Consider the following 13,751-nt stretch of genomic DNA (forward strand, 5'->3'; position numbering starts at 1 on the left):
TTCGGAGGTTTCAGGAGACAAGTCCCATCTTGTTGCCATGCCTTGCTGGAGCAAGCTGCTCTGGGACCGACTCGGTCACTGTCCAAACATGTGACAAACTCTCCCACACCCAGGCACTACCCCACACTGGCCCAACACAGGGCTCCAGGCCGACAGAAGGCAGAGCCTCTCCCTGCACACTGCACTACATGGGGTTCAGCTCCCTACACTCTTCCTGCTCCCTGAGACAGCACAGTAACAAATACCTCGGAAGGAACAAGGCTATACTAAACCTCTTGCCTAATCCCTGCCCAAGCTATGCAGCTATCAGCTGTAAACCAACTCCAGGCCCTACCTGTGCCCAAAAAGGGAAAGGCTCCATGCCTGCCTGCGTCACAGCTGAGCAAATGCAGGGCAAGGATCAGGAAGGCACATAGTCGCCCTCGATTTTCCATTTCCAAAAACATGTCTAAGGGCAAGTGTTTGTGCGTGCTTTAGATAAATGATTACAAGGGGTTTGAGACACAAAGGGGAAAAAATAGTTTTGTTGCCTACTGGAGTGTGACAGTCACGCGGCACACAGTAGGCATGAGCAGCAGCCCAGCTCCTGGGCCTCACAAAACCAAGGGCACAGTGAGCTCTTCCAGGAGGAAATTTAGGCTAGAGGGGCTGAGGGGGCAGGGTTAAGGATGCTAGAGGGAGTACGCTCCAGTTCTTGTTTGGTTTCCTCAAGGACATTCAGAGCAGCTCCCTTCAACAGCTTTTTAAGGAGGCAGCATGGGGAAATTAAGGCACCCCTCAAGCAGGAGACAGCAGGAGGAGCGTGGTGGGGCTGGGGAAGCTGGGTCACACAGCCAGTGGCACACGTGGGGCATGACACGCATTTGGGCACCTTCCTCAGCCATCTCATCTCCTTTTGCCAAAAAGGGAATGCCCCCTTGAACAGAAATCCTGATTGAAACCAAGCAGTGAGAGTTTACAAAAAAGAGAAACAAAATCCAACCACTATCACTGCTGCATGTTCTTATATCCAGCTGCAAGTATTCCACTACGGGAATTCACCTTGCATAAATATTCACAGCAGGGAGGACAGAGCCTACACATGTACTTTGATGTTCCCTTTGCTTAGCAACCCAGGGTCCCCAGGATCAACACAAACCGGTTTGTGCAGAGGGGAAAGAAATCAACCCAATATCAGCACCTCTCTGCAGGAAGCACTGCCATGGGGAGCTTCATCTACCCCATGTAGTGACACCAGGGGCCTCCTAACTTGGCCTCATAGGCGATGGTCCTAGTGAGCTGCCACACAATTTGGGTATTTTTGGAACTCTGCTGCTTGACTGAAGGCTCCCAAAGCAGCACTCTAAAGGCTCCCTCCTCTCCCCCAGGGAGGCGAGCCAGCTCTCCTCCCCCCGCTCCAGGGAGCTGAATCATGGCAGGACCAGGGATGGCCAGGCACATCGCCACTTTTTCCTATGTGCTGCTATTCTTGGCAGCAGGAGAGGTCACTGAGACAGCTGTCCTGGCCCTGTTGCACAATCCTGGGCATCACTGAGCTATTCCTAATACTGTGAAACCAGGGCCTTGCCTGCAAGGCTGACACTGAGCACCAGTTCATCCAAAGGCAGCTGTATCCCTCCTTACCCAAAACCAGGCACAACCGAGGTGTTCTCTCTGCACTGAGCACACACCACACAACAAACAGTTATTATATCATGCTTTTAATACAAACTTAAAAAAATCTGGAACAATAGAAACTGTACAGATTTGATCAACCTTTTTGTGGGTTTTTTTTGTTTGTTTTTAACTAAATCTCTAGACACACCAATATCCCGTTCCAAAATATTGCACAACATTCTGAATACAAAACTCTGATTGTATTCCTCCTTCGCTAAAGAAAAAAAAAAAAAAGAAGAAAAAAAAAAAAGAAAAAGACAGCAACCCCCTGGTTCCCCCTCTCAGTAGTCCCCTTTTCCAAAAAACCCCAAGCAGAGCACACGCAGAAACCCTCTACTCGGAGACATACAGACTTCTATCCTCTTTCACTCCTCTCCCACAAGGCAACTGTTGATTCACTCCTTGGAGAGGGGCGGGAGGAAAGGGAGGCTGAGTGGGGAGAAAGGAATCTTCACCACTTCTTTTTTTTTTTAAAGTTTTTTCCTGAAAAAATATTTTTTCTCTCCTCTTTTTAAGAAAAAATCTTGAAAAGAAAAAAATTACATTTTTTTACGTTAGAAATATACATATATTATATATACCTCTTACATTTTACAAATGTAGCAAATTATTCAATACAAACAGACATCAACAAAAAGAACATAAACCCATAAAAAATAAAAGTTAAAAAAAAAAAATCTCTCTTCTCTTCCTAAGAAACCAGGTAAATTAGTGCAGGTTTTTAAAAAATAAAATTGAAGCTGAACGCCTACATCCAAGACTAGAAAAGACCTGAAAAGGCCATTAGTTTCCATTGCTGCCTGATGCTGGAGGAACATTTCTGAAGCACACTTTTTTCCTTTTAAGATGCAAAGAGGTTGGTCCCTCTTCTTTTCCTCCTTCCACTCACACCACTATTTTTAAAGCAGGTATAATACGTGTGGCAGGGCAAAGCAGCATCAAAGCTTCACACACATAAGCAGTGGACAGGGGACATCCCCACTTCTTCCCTCCCTCCCTGTGCTGGAGGAGAGCACGCTGTCTCACAGCAGCGGCTCTCAGGTGACTTTGCCAGATGTGGGGACAGCAGGGGCAACTGGACCAGGTCCTGCCATCAGGGGCTGAGCACCCCTCAGAGTCCAGTGCAGCATGTGGGGGGCCATCCAGAACACCCTGTTGGGGAGAAGGACTTCATGGCAGTGGTAGCTTCCATTAAAAGCAGTGGGTTCAAAGGAAAGGAAAAAGGGAAACACAACAGCCAGGCCATTCCTCATCGATTTGTCTTAGTCTGGAAACCTGCAGGGTTGAGGCTGGGGGCACCAGCTTTGGGAAACTGGCTGGGCTCTGCTCTCCTCACCCAGCTGCTGCATTGGTCATAGCTCAAAAGCAAGCAGCCTACTTGTGAACCCATGCTGGGCACATGGTCAGGACTGTACACCCCATCACCCAACAGGGAAAGGTGCACTGGAAACTCTCCTTGGAGAGCTCTGGGCACAGGCAGTTTCCCTGGGACAGACCATTACCTTCTACAAATGCTCACTGGCAACACAACTACAAAAGGGCTAGAGTGCCTCTGTCTCAGAGAAGGGGGCAGGAAAAGCACATGGTCAAACTCATCTCACCTGAAACAGAGATTTCTTGAAAGAGCACATTGGTTCCACAAGTGCAGGAGGAATGGATTTCAGACTGTGCTCCAAGAAGCATCATTAAAAGAAAACCAAACCTCAAGTTTGGGAAGCAGCAAAAGCTTATTTTTCATTTAAACTGAGAACTTCAAAGACTGGAGCTTCATCATGTCCATCTCTCTCCTCTTTGCACACTTCCATGATCACACAGCAGCCTCCAAGGAGACCTCCCTTCCCACCTAAAAAGCCACCACCCTTTCTGGGCATGAAGCAGCTCTCCTTTAGCTTTCTGTGAAGGTGAGTTTTGGAGTCCTCAACACAGAAGGGATCAAGCTGAACCGCCACTACTGCCTGACTGCAGCACATCACCCTGGAGAAAGCTGCGGAGTTCCAGATCCCATCCCTGCTGTGAAGAGGCACCATACATTCACAGGTTGAGATGACCACTTGCCTTTGGAGAGCCCATCCCAGCTCTGCCCTAAGCTTACTGCTGTCCATGCTGGTGTGATCTGGCTGGAATACGGAATTTAAGATAGGTGCTTCCTTTCCTCACTGGATCAGCTACCTGCTCACGCTTCTCCAGAAAGGCAGGGGAAGGGATTTAGTCAGGTGCATAACCTGGCTGAAAGCATAAACCCTTATGCTACCACTCAAGAGAGCAGCTTCAACAACATCACCCTATCTCCTGAAAAGTTGTGCTGCCTCACTAAATAAAAAGGAAGGAATTTCCTCTCTGAGACAAGAAGATGAATTCACAGCAGATAATGAGAACTCTGACCTCAGAGGCCACCCCAAGTGGATGTTGGCCCCTGCTGCTGGGGAGAACATCTGGGAAGTGGGGGCAGGATCCAAGTGGGGTCCAGCTGGTTCAGTGCCACCTCCCCCAAGCCAGAGAGGCAGGCGGTGTTTCTACACCACAGGGGCTGTCATCCAGCAGACTGGGCAGCCTTGAGAGAGCATAAAAGGCCCTCTTGCTCAGGTACATAAAGGTCCAATATGCAGAGCCACTAAGCTCAAAGCACTGTCCCCCTGTAGCCACAGCTGAAGTGCAGAAGAGGAAGGGAGCAGGAAGAAGCCATTTCACAGTAATGCTCTGCCCTGACTGACGTGCTGGGAGATGGTCAAGGAGAAGAGTTAGTGCTTTTCAGCACACAGACAGAACAGCTGATACCAGCTTGGGCTGGAGCCACAACAGCACAATAGTCTGCACCCGTGGGCACAGGCAACGTTCTCCGTCTACATGCGGAGCTATAACAGAAAAAGCAAGCTCACCCACCCATTCTGGCTAGCAGGCAACAAGAGTGTGTGTCCCCACCAACACTGACTCATCCTCTTCTTGTCCCTCCTCCAGCACAGTGGTATGAAGACGATATCCCTACACCCAGGTAGAAGGACCCTGTGGCCAGCATGGGGCAGGGGGTGGTGCAGGGAATCAGGAACATTGTGACCTACAATTGCACCCATCCTGGGCTGGGGTGGGGGAAGGGGGAACACAAACAAAAAAAAAGCCCAAGACTCATTTTAAGGAGTAAAAAAGTGAGTAGGAAAAAAGCACAGGTACTGAGTTAAAAAACAATTCAGTGCTTCAGGAGCGTTACCAGCACAGCGCAACAACACTGAGCTCTCTCTTTTCCCAAGAACCTATATTTGTAAGGTTTTAATATTTTCTGTATATTTCTATTTTTCTTTTCTCTCCCTCTTGTTTGTTTTGTTCTTGTTTCCCCCCCTCCCACCCTGCCCCAAAATACTCTCCTTCCTTTATATTCAGTTGGCCAGAACGACAGGCTGGAACGACTGGCTAGGATACTGCATGGCATTCAGGTTGTAGCTGAGTCCTTCCACGAAGGGAGACTTCTCCAAAAAGAGGCTATTGGTGCTGCCACCGAAGACCTGAGCCATATCAAAGGTACCACCTGTGCTGGCGTTGAACTGCGATGCTGGCGGGATGCTGCTGGCCTGGCTCTCACTGGCAACACCATCGAAGAAGAGACTGCTGGCTCCTGGCGAGGCGCCACTGTAAACGAACTCCTTGGCATTGGGGGAGAGCTGTGACTGTGGGGCTTGGCTCCCAGCGCTCCCGACGAAGTTCAGAGAGTGCATAGACAGGGAGAGGCCCTTGTGCTTCAGCAGGTTGGTGGTGGGAGACCTGACCATTCTCGGCTGCTGCACAGCCCCTGCTCCACCGCCCCCTCCTCCGGCTCCTCCACCCTTCTTCATCTTGGTTGAGCCGAACTTGGTGGCAGCAAAGGTGGCAGTGGTGAAAGTGATGGGCTGTGCAGAGCGAGGGATGAAGGTGGGGCTGGGTGACTGGCCAAAGGAAGGGGACGGAGAGTTGGACAGCGAGTTGTCCTGGCTGCCGATAGGGACAAATACCTGGGCGTCGGGGTTGAAGCTGCTCTTGATTTCTTTGTCCAGCTCTGTGGCACTGCAGCCTTCACTGTCATCTAGGTAGAGAACCTTAACAGAGCCCTTCTCACCGATCTGGTAGGAAACCTCGAAAGGATCGATCCAGACGCTCAGCTCTTCTGGCACATTGGCACGCACATCCTCCACAGCCAGCCCGCTCCGCTTGGCTGCCAGCTCCACCACCGGATCTACCGTCTCCCCTATATGAACACAGCGATAGCCAGATCCCTTCAGAGGTTTCTCTGGGTACCAGTGACCCTCATACTTCTTCTTCAGCAGGCGCTCTAGCTCCTCACCAAACAGGTCTGCCCGCCTCCGAGGAAGCTTGTTGTACAGGTATGAGATGATGAAGTTAAGAGCAACTTTGATCTCCAGATGCATACTCTCTTCCCAGCAAGCAAGTCAGGGCCGTGTATTAAAAGTGACAAAATGACAGAAACATAGACAACTTCTGATTCCAAAGAGACCTAGGGAAAGAGAGAAAAGGATAGGTGAAGACAAGAGAAGACAACAACTCTCCACCTGTTGAGATAAACAGCTGTGCATTTTCATGAAAAAAGCAGAATGAGCAGTTTGCACAAATACTAACAAGAAGTAATATTCTCTAGGAGAGTCACCACAAATGTCCTCAAAACAGAGGGATGCTGATAGGGAGAACTCTCCCTACTCCTCTTTTGAAAGAGATAAGGGAGTAGCCACTGTGCACACACAAGTATGTACATCACACTCACCTCGCTGCCAAACACTGCTGCTGTAACCCAGCAGGCCACTGTCTGCTCTGGCAGAGCTCTGTCAGCACATCTAACAGGCCTCTCCTGCCCTGGCACTCAGCTGCTTCCAGCACGGCTCACCTGCACCAGCCTCTCAAGAGCACAAGTGCAGCACCTGAACAGCCTCGTGACTTGCTCAGCAGCTTTGTGCAGAGACCTGCTCGCGCTCAGGACGCCAGGGCCAGCCTCTCCTCCGGGAGGCCGGGTGGTTGTGCCGGGTGCCACGTCCTGCTGGCACAAGCGCAGAAGGGACGAGAAGGAGAGAGGGAGGGTGCTGGGGCACCAGCTGCCAGCCCGTATTTATTATCCCCTTGACTGGCAGGCACATATCTTATTAAGTGTACCCAGTTGAGACTCTGCCTAGCTACAAGCATAAAATCTCAGTTTAAGTCTGCTGAGGGGGGAGAGTGGAGCAGTAAATCTGCACAGGGTCACAAAATACACACATGCCAACAGCCTGACCAGTGCAGGTCACATCGCTTACCCAGGCACAGAGGAAAGATGAACTCGGCCAGGATCAGGTGCCTACTTAATAAAAACTGAAACTGCTTACCAAAGATCGAAGTAATCCTCCCTCCTCTCTCTCTGCCTTGTGAGGAAGTCTCCAAAATGGAGACAACCCACAAAAGCACAGCACAAAACCGCAACACTCAACTCTCCCATTATACAAAGATTTGCAAACAATGTTTGTCTGGGTACAAAAAAAACCCCAAACCAGGTATGTCAGCACTACGCTCTGTCACTCATCCAAAGAAGATGAATCCCACAGACATTTTAAGAGGAAGCACACTTCTAGTAGCCTCCACACCTCTCCAGGGGAAAGAAGAATATCCAGTTTTTAATTGGCAGCTTAGTCAGAGGCTGCTTTGTCTTCAGCTGCCCTCACCTTGCCCAAAGAGACACACTGTGTTCAACCATCTTCCTAAAATGGGCTTTAGGGATATTCTTGCACAGCACTCAAGCCAATGGTTATGATGTGTGACAATTATTTGGGGGTGGGGATGGAGTACAAACATACATAGTCAGCATTCCCCTGAAAAATCCCAGCAGCACAACCAGGTAATCCATGCTGGCCTACGTCAGGAGGAATTAAAAAACTGACCAGACTTGTTTGCTTGGTCTAGTTCAGTGGACAGGAAGGATCAAATAATTTTAAAGAAGCCCTCAAATATTTTGAGGCTTTACTGCAAAAAAGGGAATGCAGATTCTATGCTTTTTCTGTGCTACTCTTCGTTCACAGAAGTTTAGCTTTACGAAGATGGTAACCAGAAACAGATCCCACACCTCAGATCTGCCAACAAGGAGGCCAGTTCTGGAAGGAACCCCCTTTGGGTTTGACTCAGGACATAAAAACATATAGCAACAAGGGAATGGAAAAGAAGTCTTGCCTTTAAAACTTTCTTTAAGGAATTACTGCAATGTAACAAACTTTGGTACGTCACTGCAACCTGACCAAGTCCAAGTAAGAACAGATGAACACTAAAGAAATAAGCAACCACAGTTGTTCTAAGAACAGTTAAGAAGCCATTTTCAGAAGGCAAAAATCTTGGCACAGAGACAGAGCCTTTCCCACGGAAATGAAGTATGAAGCAAACCCCTAAAGAGCACATCTAAACCCTAACAAGAGCTTGTATAGACTATACTACCTCAAGGGAGGATTACATGGAGCTCTCTAACTTCTTTGGCTATGAGACATTCAAAAGAGAAGACACCTTGAAATCTCAGCAAGTTAAGCAAGAAGAGAACAGCCAGTTTGTAAGTCTTTTACCTTGTGATAAATTCTAATGCAGATCCAAAAACTATTAAGAAATCAGATATTAAAGACTGGGAAAGAAACAGTGGCCAAAATTTGCTAACATCTTATTTGCTATACAGGTGTCTCAATATACATCGAGGATCCCATTGCAGAAAGCAGCGAGGAAGTACAATTATACATTATCTCCTTTTTAGTTTTTTCCTAAAAAGAGAGTACTCTGTACCTTGTTTAGTAAAAAAAGATAAGTTAATTAGCCTAATAACACCAACAGCGGCCAAGGTAGTGGCATACAACCGATACCTGCTGAAGGCACAAAAAAAATGTGACTGGCTCCTCAGGTTGTTGACATGGCAAGACGTGCTCCAGTAGGATCCCCTCAATCTCTTTCTACTGCACTGTGATAAAATAATTAAAAAAAAAAAAAAATTCAAACCCACTGAAATCCAGCTGAAGCAGCATGGCCTGGAGAGAAGAAACTACTGAATATCAATTGTAAGAGATATTCTGAGCAGTCTTCCATAAAGGCCAGCATTTTCAAAGTAAAGGCTTACTGTAAGTACATGGGCAGAATATCGAGGTGCTGGCAGGGAACAAAGAGCTGTTTCTCTGCTCTGCGGAGGGAAGGCAAGAGCCCCCTCAGACTCCCTGTTTATCGGTATGCTTAAAGGGAGAGGCCAGACCATCACTCGCAACAGAGAAGAGCGAATGCAGGAACGATTCCCTCTCCTCCTGGCTACACCAACACGGTGGGTGACCTTGCGGGTATCCCCCTTCGAGCTCCCGAAGGAGGCCTGGCCCTGGGAACGGGCTGGCCGCCGTCTCGGGACCTAAACAGACGGCTGCCACGGCGGCCTGCGGTCCCACAGCCGGACACACCCGTCTGGAACGAGAGCGCCCTTCCCAGCACCCCGCCAAGGGCGGCGGAGAGCCTGCCGCCCGTCAGACGAACGGCCCCGCGGGGACGAGCCCCGTCGCCCCCTCCATCCCCGGTGCCCGGCCGGTCCCGGCACGCCGGGAGCTGTAGTCCTCGCCCCCCCTCTCCGCCCCGCGACCTACTTCTCCCCGGACTGCGGCTCCCGGCGCGCCCCGCGCCCGGCCCGGCGCGTCCCCCGGCGGGGCAGGGCACAAAATTTTCCAGGGCACATGCGCGCTGGGGCCCGCCCGCCCTTCCCGACGCTGCCCACGGCCGGGAACACGCCCCGCGGCCCGGGACCGCCGGGCAGCCGCCCCCTTCTCCCCTTCCCTTCCCCTCCCTCCCTCTCGGCAGGGATGGGCGGGCGCGTCCCCACCCCGCAGCTGCTTCCCCCCCACGGCTGCGGGACGGAGCCCGGGAGGCCAGAAGCCCAGTATCCTTCTGTCCCTCTCCCCCGTCCCCTTCGCCCCAGTGGGGCACGCGAGGTCGCAAACAAGGTTCCCAACAGAGCGGTCGGACGGATGGGGATGTGTCATCAAGGGCGAGTTCCTGGCCCCGCACACCCAGAGGGGCACGGCAGATCGGGGTGTCCGGGGGAGATAGGGGGGGAGATGGGGGGGAGAGCCCAGCCCAGTCCCGACAGCGCCTTTGTTGTCGCCGGGCTTCTCCCCCTCGGAGCTCGTCGTGCACGAAAGGGAACACCCCGGCGAGATCTACCTTTCCCGGGAGCCCAGTGTGCCCTCCGCCGCCCTCGGGCCCAGCCTGCCTTTTTTGGGGCTACTAGGGCTGGGGCTGAGCCGCATCCCGCCCCCCCGCCCCCCCCGCCTCTCAAACTGGGCTGTAGGGAACAAAATGGTGAACTGGGGCACTGCAAAGCGTCCCTGACCCAGTGACTTTCACCCCTATTCTTCTCCCTTGAAACCCCATTAGTCCCCCCGGGGACCATAGCCTCACAGTAACTCCACGGACGGGAAAATCGCTGCCCTTGGCGGGGAGAGGGATGATAAGCCCCCTCAGACCGAGCCCACAAAGAGGACGCGCGCTGGAGTGGTCCCGGCCCAAGAAGGGGTGTGGGCGATGGAAGCACCCCCGGCCCCACTTACTTCGTCCTCGGCTCCAGGGCCGGTGGCTGCTGGCGGCTGTCGCGGGGGCCGAGGGCGCTGCCGGCAGGTCTCGTCTCTGCTCTGCTCTGCCCCGTCTCGTCCGTCCCCTCCCTCCCTAGTTCCCAGCGGCGCGGGGCGGGCCCGGTGCTGTCGTGTGGATGTCGCTGCTGTGCCCCAGAGCCGCCCGCGCCCTGGCCCCGAGTGAGCCAACTCACGGCAAACTTTCACCCTTAGCAACCTCTCGGCGCACGGATCCGCTCCCACCCCGCGTGATGCGGCCGCGGGGGGCGGGCCGGGACTACTTCCCCCTCCCGTCGCCGTCCGCAGCCACCGGAATGGACGGGGGGGGCTGGGTCGGCGGAGCCTCCTCTGCTGCCCCTCGGGCACAGGGAGTATCCCGGATCCGAGCTCCAGGGAAGGCTGGAGGGGGCCGCGACCTTAGCGGGGATTGACCTGAGGATTCCCCCAAGCGATTTAGCCTGAGGCGACGGAGCGGGGGGGGATGGGGGTGGGGAGGGGGGTGGGAGGGGAATCGAACGGATCGGGGAGGGACGGGACCGGCCGGCGTGGTCCCCGCCCCCGCGCACTGTGGGTACGGTCAAGCCCCAGCTCTGTGGCAAGGCCAGCCCCGGGACTCTCGAAGGAACAATTCCCCGCACACTCCAAGCACGTCTGCGAAGACCCCCGTGGTGGAGTCCCCCTCCCCGCTACGGTGGAGGAGCTAGGGGAGACTTGCCCACGGGCAATCCCGGCTCCCTCCATCGTTGCAAAGCCCTCGGGATCCCTGGTCCCCGATGCGGGCAAGGATCCCGGGGGACTGCGAGCGCATCTCCCCAGGGAACAACGGGGCAAGGCCAAACCGGGCGGGCTAGTGTCACGGCGGGGAGGACAGGAGCAACACGGCCACCTCCGCGCCCCCGAGACGGGGACGGAGACCCCGCCCCCAACATGCGCTCCCCGCCTCCCGAACTATTTTGTCACCGCACGCCTGTGTCCCTCCGCCTCCAACAGAGGAGGGCCGGGCCGGCCCCGCCGCGGCGGAGACGAGAGACCCGCAAGATGCGCGAGCGCCGGCCATGCTAAAAATAACTGCGGCGTGTTAGCAACAGCCTTCCCATTGGCTGGCCAGGCCCGGCGGCGCCTTCGGATTGGAGCGCTCCCTCAGCCAGTGAGCCGAAGGGGGTGTGCGCGGTGGGCGCTGCCGGGCGCGGCGCGGGGGCTGCTGGGAGATGTAGTCACCGGGGCGGCCACGGCCTGCCGCGCACGGCGGGGCGTTCGCGGGTTCGGGCAGGGCTCGGGGTCACAGGCTGTCCTGGGGAAGGACAGCCACGGCCATCCCTGGGGCTACGGGCCGATGGCGGCACCTCCACCGCCAAAGGCTGAGATGCACTGCCCACTAGCAGGCCGAAGGCACTCTGAGCCAGCAGACAAACATATCCTCACACTTTATTTCAAAGCAGAACCATTGCTAGTTCCAGGAAAATTAAGAAAACGTCTAGAGGCATCCCCAGGCCGTGTATGTTGCAGTCCAAGGTCACACCACCTTCCTCACAAACCATTTGCTAAGGCTGCTTGCTGTCCGCACATAAAGCAGCTTTTGACCCAAGTAATACTCCAAACTAGTAGAAAGGACACCAAGAACGGTGTTTCCAGGCTCTCCCAGCCATGTGTCCTACATTTTCCTTGGTGCTGACACAAGCAGAGGGTGACACAGGCATTACCACAGTCCCTGTTGCAGCAAGGTTAGCTGGCATGGCAACCATATCCCAAGTGCAAAAAAACAAAGTTCATCTCTTGCCCTATTTCCACAACAGGCCTCCTTCTGGGTTTGGTTTGTCCTCCCTCATTCAGGAATACTTTACCTCAGGTACTGCCTTTGCCACGGAAGAGCTTTTCTTTTGAGGCCAGCCAACACCATGTGTTAAGAAACCTATTAATGTTCCTTCCCAGCCACAGCAGCCAGCCTTTCTCATTTTCCCACTGATTACAGAAAGAAACAATAACTTTTGAAGTTGTTTTTTTTCCTACAGGGGAAGGGCAAAGAGAAGTGGAAGATTTATGAGAGCTATTATGAGCAGCCTTATTTTCGTCACTCCTATCTTAAAAGAAATTTAGTTACAAAAGAACACCTTTTTTTTTTTTTTTTTTTCTCAATTATTCCCTTGCTTTGGTGGAAACAAAATCATAGTGCCAGCCAAAGATCAGGAAATTAAAAGGACTGAACTATTTTTAGCATCATTAAGTAAAAAAAGGCAATTACATTTCTAAAATTCTATTATTGTTTTAATAAGGTGTTACTAAGAGGGTGTCACGTATTAGGGGTCTTTAAAATACCTGTGCCTTGACCGTGCTCCTTTAATTATGGCATTGCCCTTGTACACATGCAGGCAGAGGAATTTTGTCACAGTATCTGCTCCTGCATTCTCAGCCATTTGGCTTTTACGTCAAAGCAAATCTCCCGTGTCACGTGTGTATGGGGAGGGGAGCAATTGCCAAGCCACTGGGACAGAGCTCGTTTGGTTGGGTTATTTAATGCCAAGGAAGGGGAGTCAGGTTATAATTGGGCATAATTAATATTGCCGTATCCTGAATCCTCTCTACATTCAATTCACATGACAACCCCAAGGAAATGAAAAATTCTTTCCTGCTACTGAAAGAGGCAAACATCTCCAGCTGATGTCTGTAATGAGAAAATAACAGCTCCTGTGCAGATAAGATTTCAGAAGCGAGATTTTGTCCATGCAGCTCCCACAGGAAAAGCTCACAGGCAGATTCCAGACATCTACCTACCTTTTCTTTCCGTTGTGTCTCTTTTTAAAGAAAAGTAGTGCTTGGGGCTCAAGGGCTTTGTCAAGATAAGGTCTAGATGATTCAAGGGACTAGATGTATGTTACAGAGCTATTTGCTGAGCTCAGCTGTAGTTGTGGCTGGCAGCTGAGCTGAAGGGGTGTGTAACAGGGAACACCTACATTTCAGAACACAGCAATGCCTTGTTAGTACTGGCAACAGAAGCAAATTTCTTAATAGGCCAGGAGGTCCCATGTTCTCTCCTTCAATGTAAATATTTGAAATTAAAGGATTTTTTTTTTTCTACTTGTTATGCAACATTTTAATAAAAAAGGAAAAAATAACACCATCTAGAAAAGTAACAGCAGGAAGAGACAGTTAGCTCCATGCATTAGGCTTTGAAGACAGCACCATGGGGGTTCAGCTGCCACGTTGACAAAGCTGTCCCTGTCTCTCCCACCCTTCCCTGCTGCTGCCACGCAAGTATTTCACAGCTGGCAGCCAGAGAGCCCCTGAATCTGGCTGCATAAAACTCCATGGACTGATGAAGCCCTTCCAAAGCTTGGCGTGCACACAGCAGCAGGACATGTCTTGTCTCATTTTCCCCCTCTGGGGAAGCTCGCCCTTTTAGCATGTGCTCAGGTCTGCAGTACTGCAAGGCAATCTCCTCCTGGACAAGTACTTCAAAATCTATTTAGGTGAAAAATAATGCACTTTTCTAGAGGGCCTGCCTAGGTATCATCTACTGGTGCACAG

The 13,751-nt window shown here is 52.0% G+C and overlaps 1 protein-coding gene across 9 annotated transcripts; it reads right to left on the reverse strand.

The window, feature by feature from the left end:
- Positions 1 to 1,684: 1,684 nt before the first annotated feature.
- On the reverse strand, positions 1,685 to 11,301 carry TOB2 (transducer of ERBB2, 2). 9 transcript variants are annotated; one of them, XM_086885730.1, is made up of 3 exons: positions 11,195 to 11,301; positions 8,493 to 8,587; positions 1,685 to 6,133 (listed from the first exon to the last, which is right to left on the reverse strand). In XM_086885730.1, exon 3 carries the CDS (start codon positions 6,045 to 6,047, stop codon positions 5,025 to 5,027), a length of 1,023 nt encoding a protein of 340 aa, XP_086741856.1. In that variant the 5' UTR covers positions 6,048 to 6,133; positions 8,493 to 8,587; positions 11,195 to 11,301; the 3' UTR covers positions 1,685 to 5,024. The 9 variants fall into 9 exon arrangements, with proteins under 9 accessions (XP_086741856.1, XP_086741855.1, XP_086741852.1 ...); XM_086885729.1 differs by having other exon boundaries at positions 11,190 to 11,297; XM_086885726.1 differs by lacking the exon at positions 11,195 to 11,301 and adding an exon at positions 8,753 to 9,227.
- Positions 11,302 to 13,751: the final 2,450 nt, after the last annotated feature.

This window comes from Cyanistes caeruleus, chromosome 4, assembly GCF_971803275.1.
Source record: "Cyanistes caeruleus chromosome 4, bCyaCae1.hap1.1, whole genome shotgun sequence".
NCBI classification, from domain to species: Eukaryota; Metazoa; Chordata; class Aves; order Passeriformes; family Paridae; genus Cyanistes; species Cyanistes caeruleus.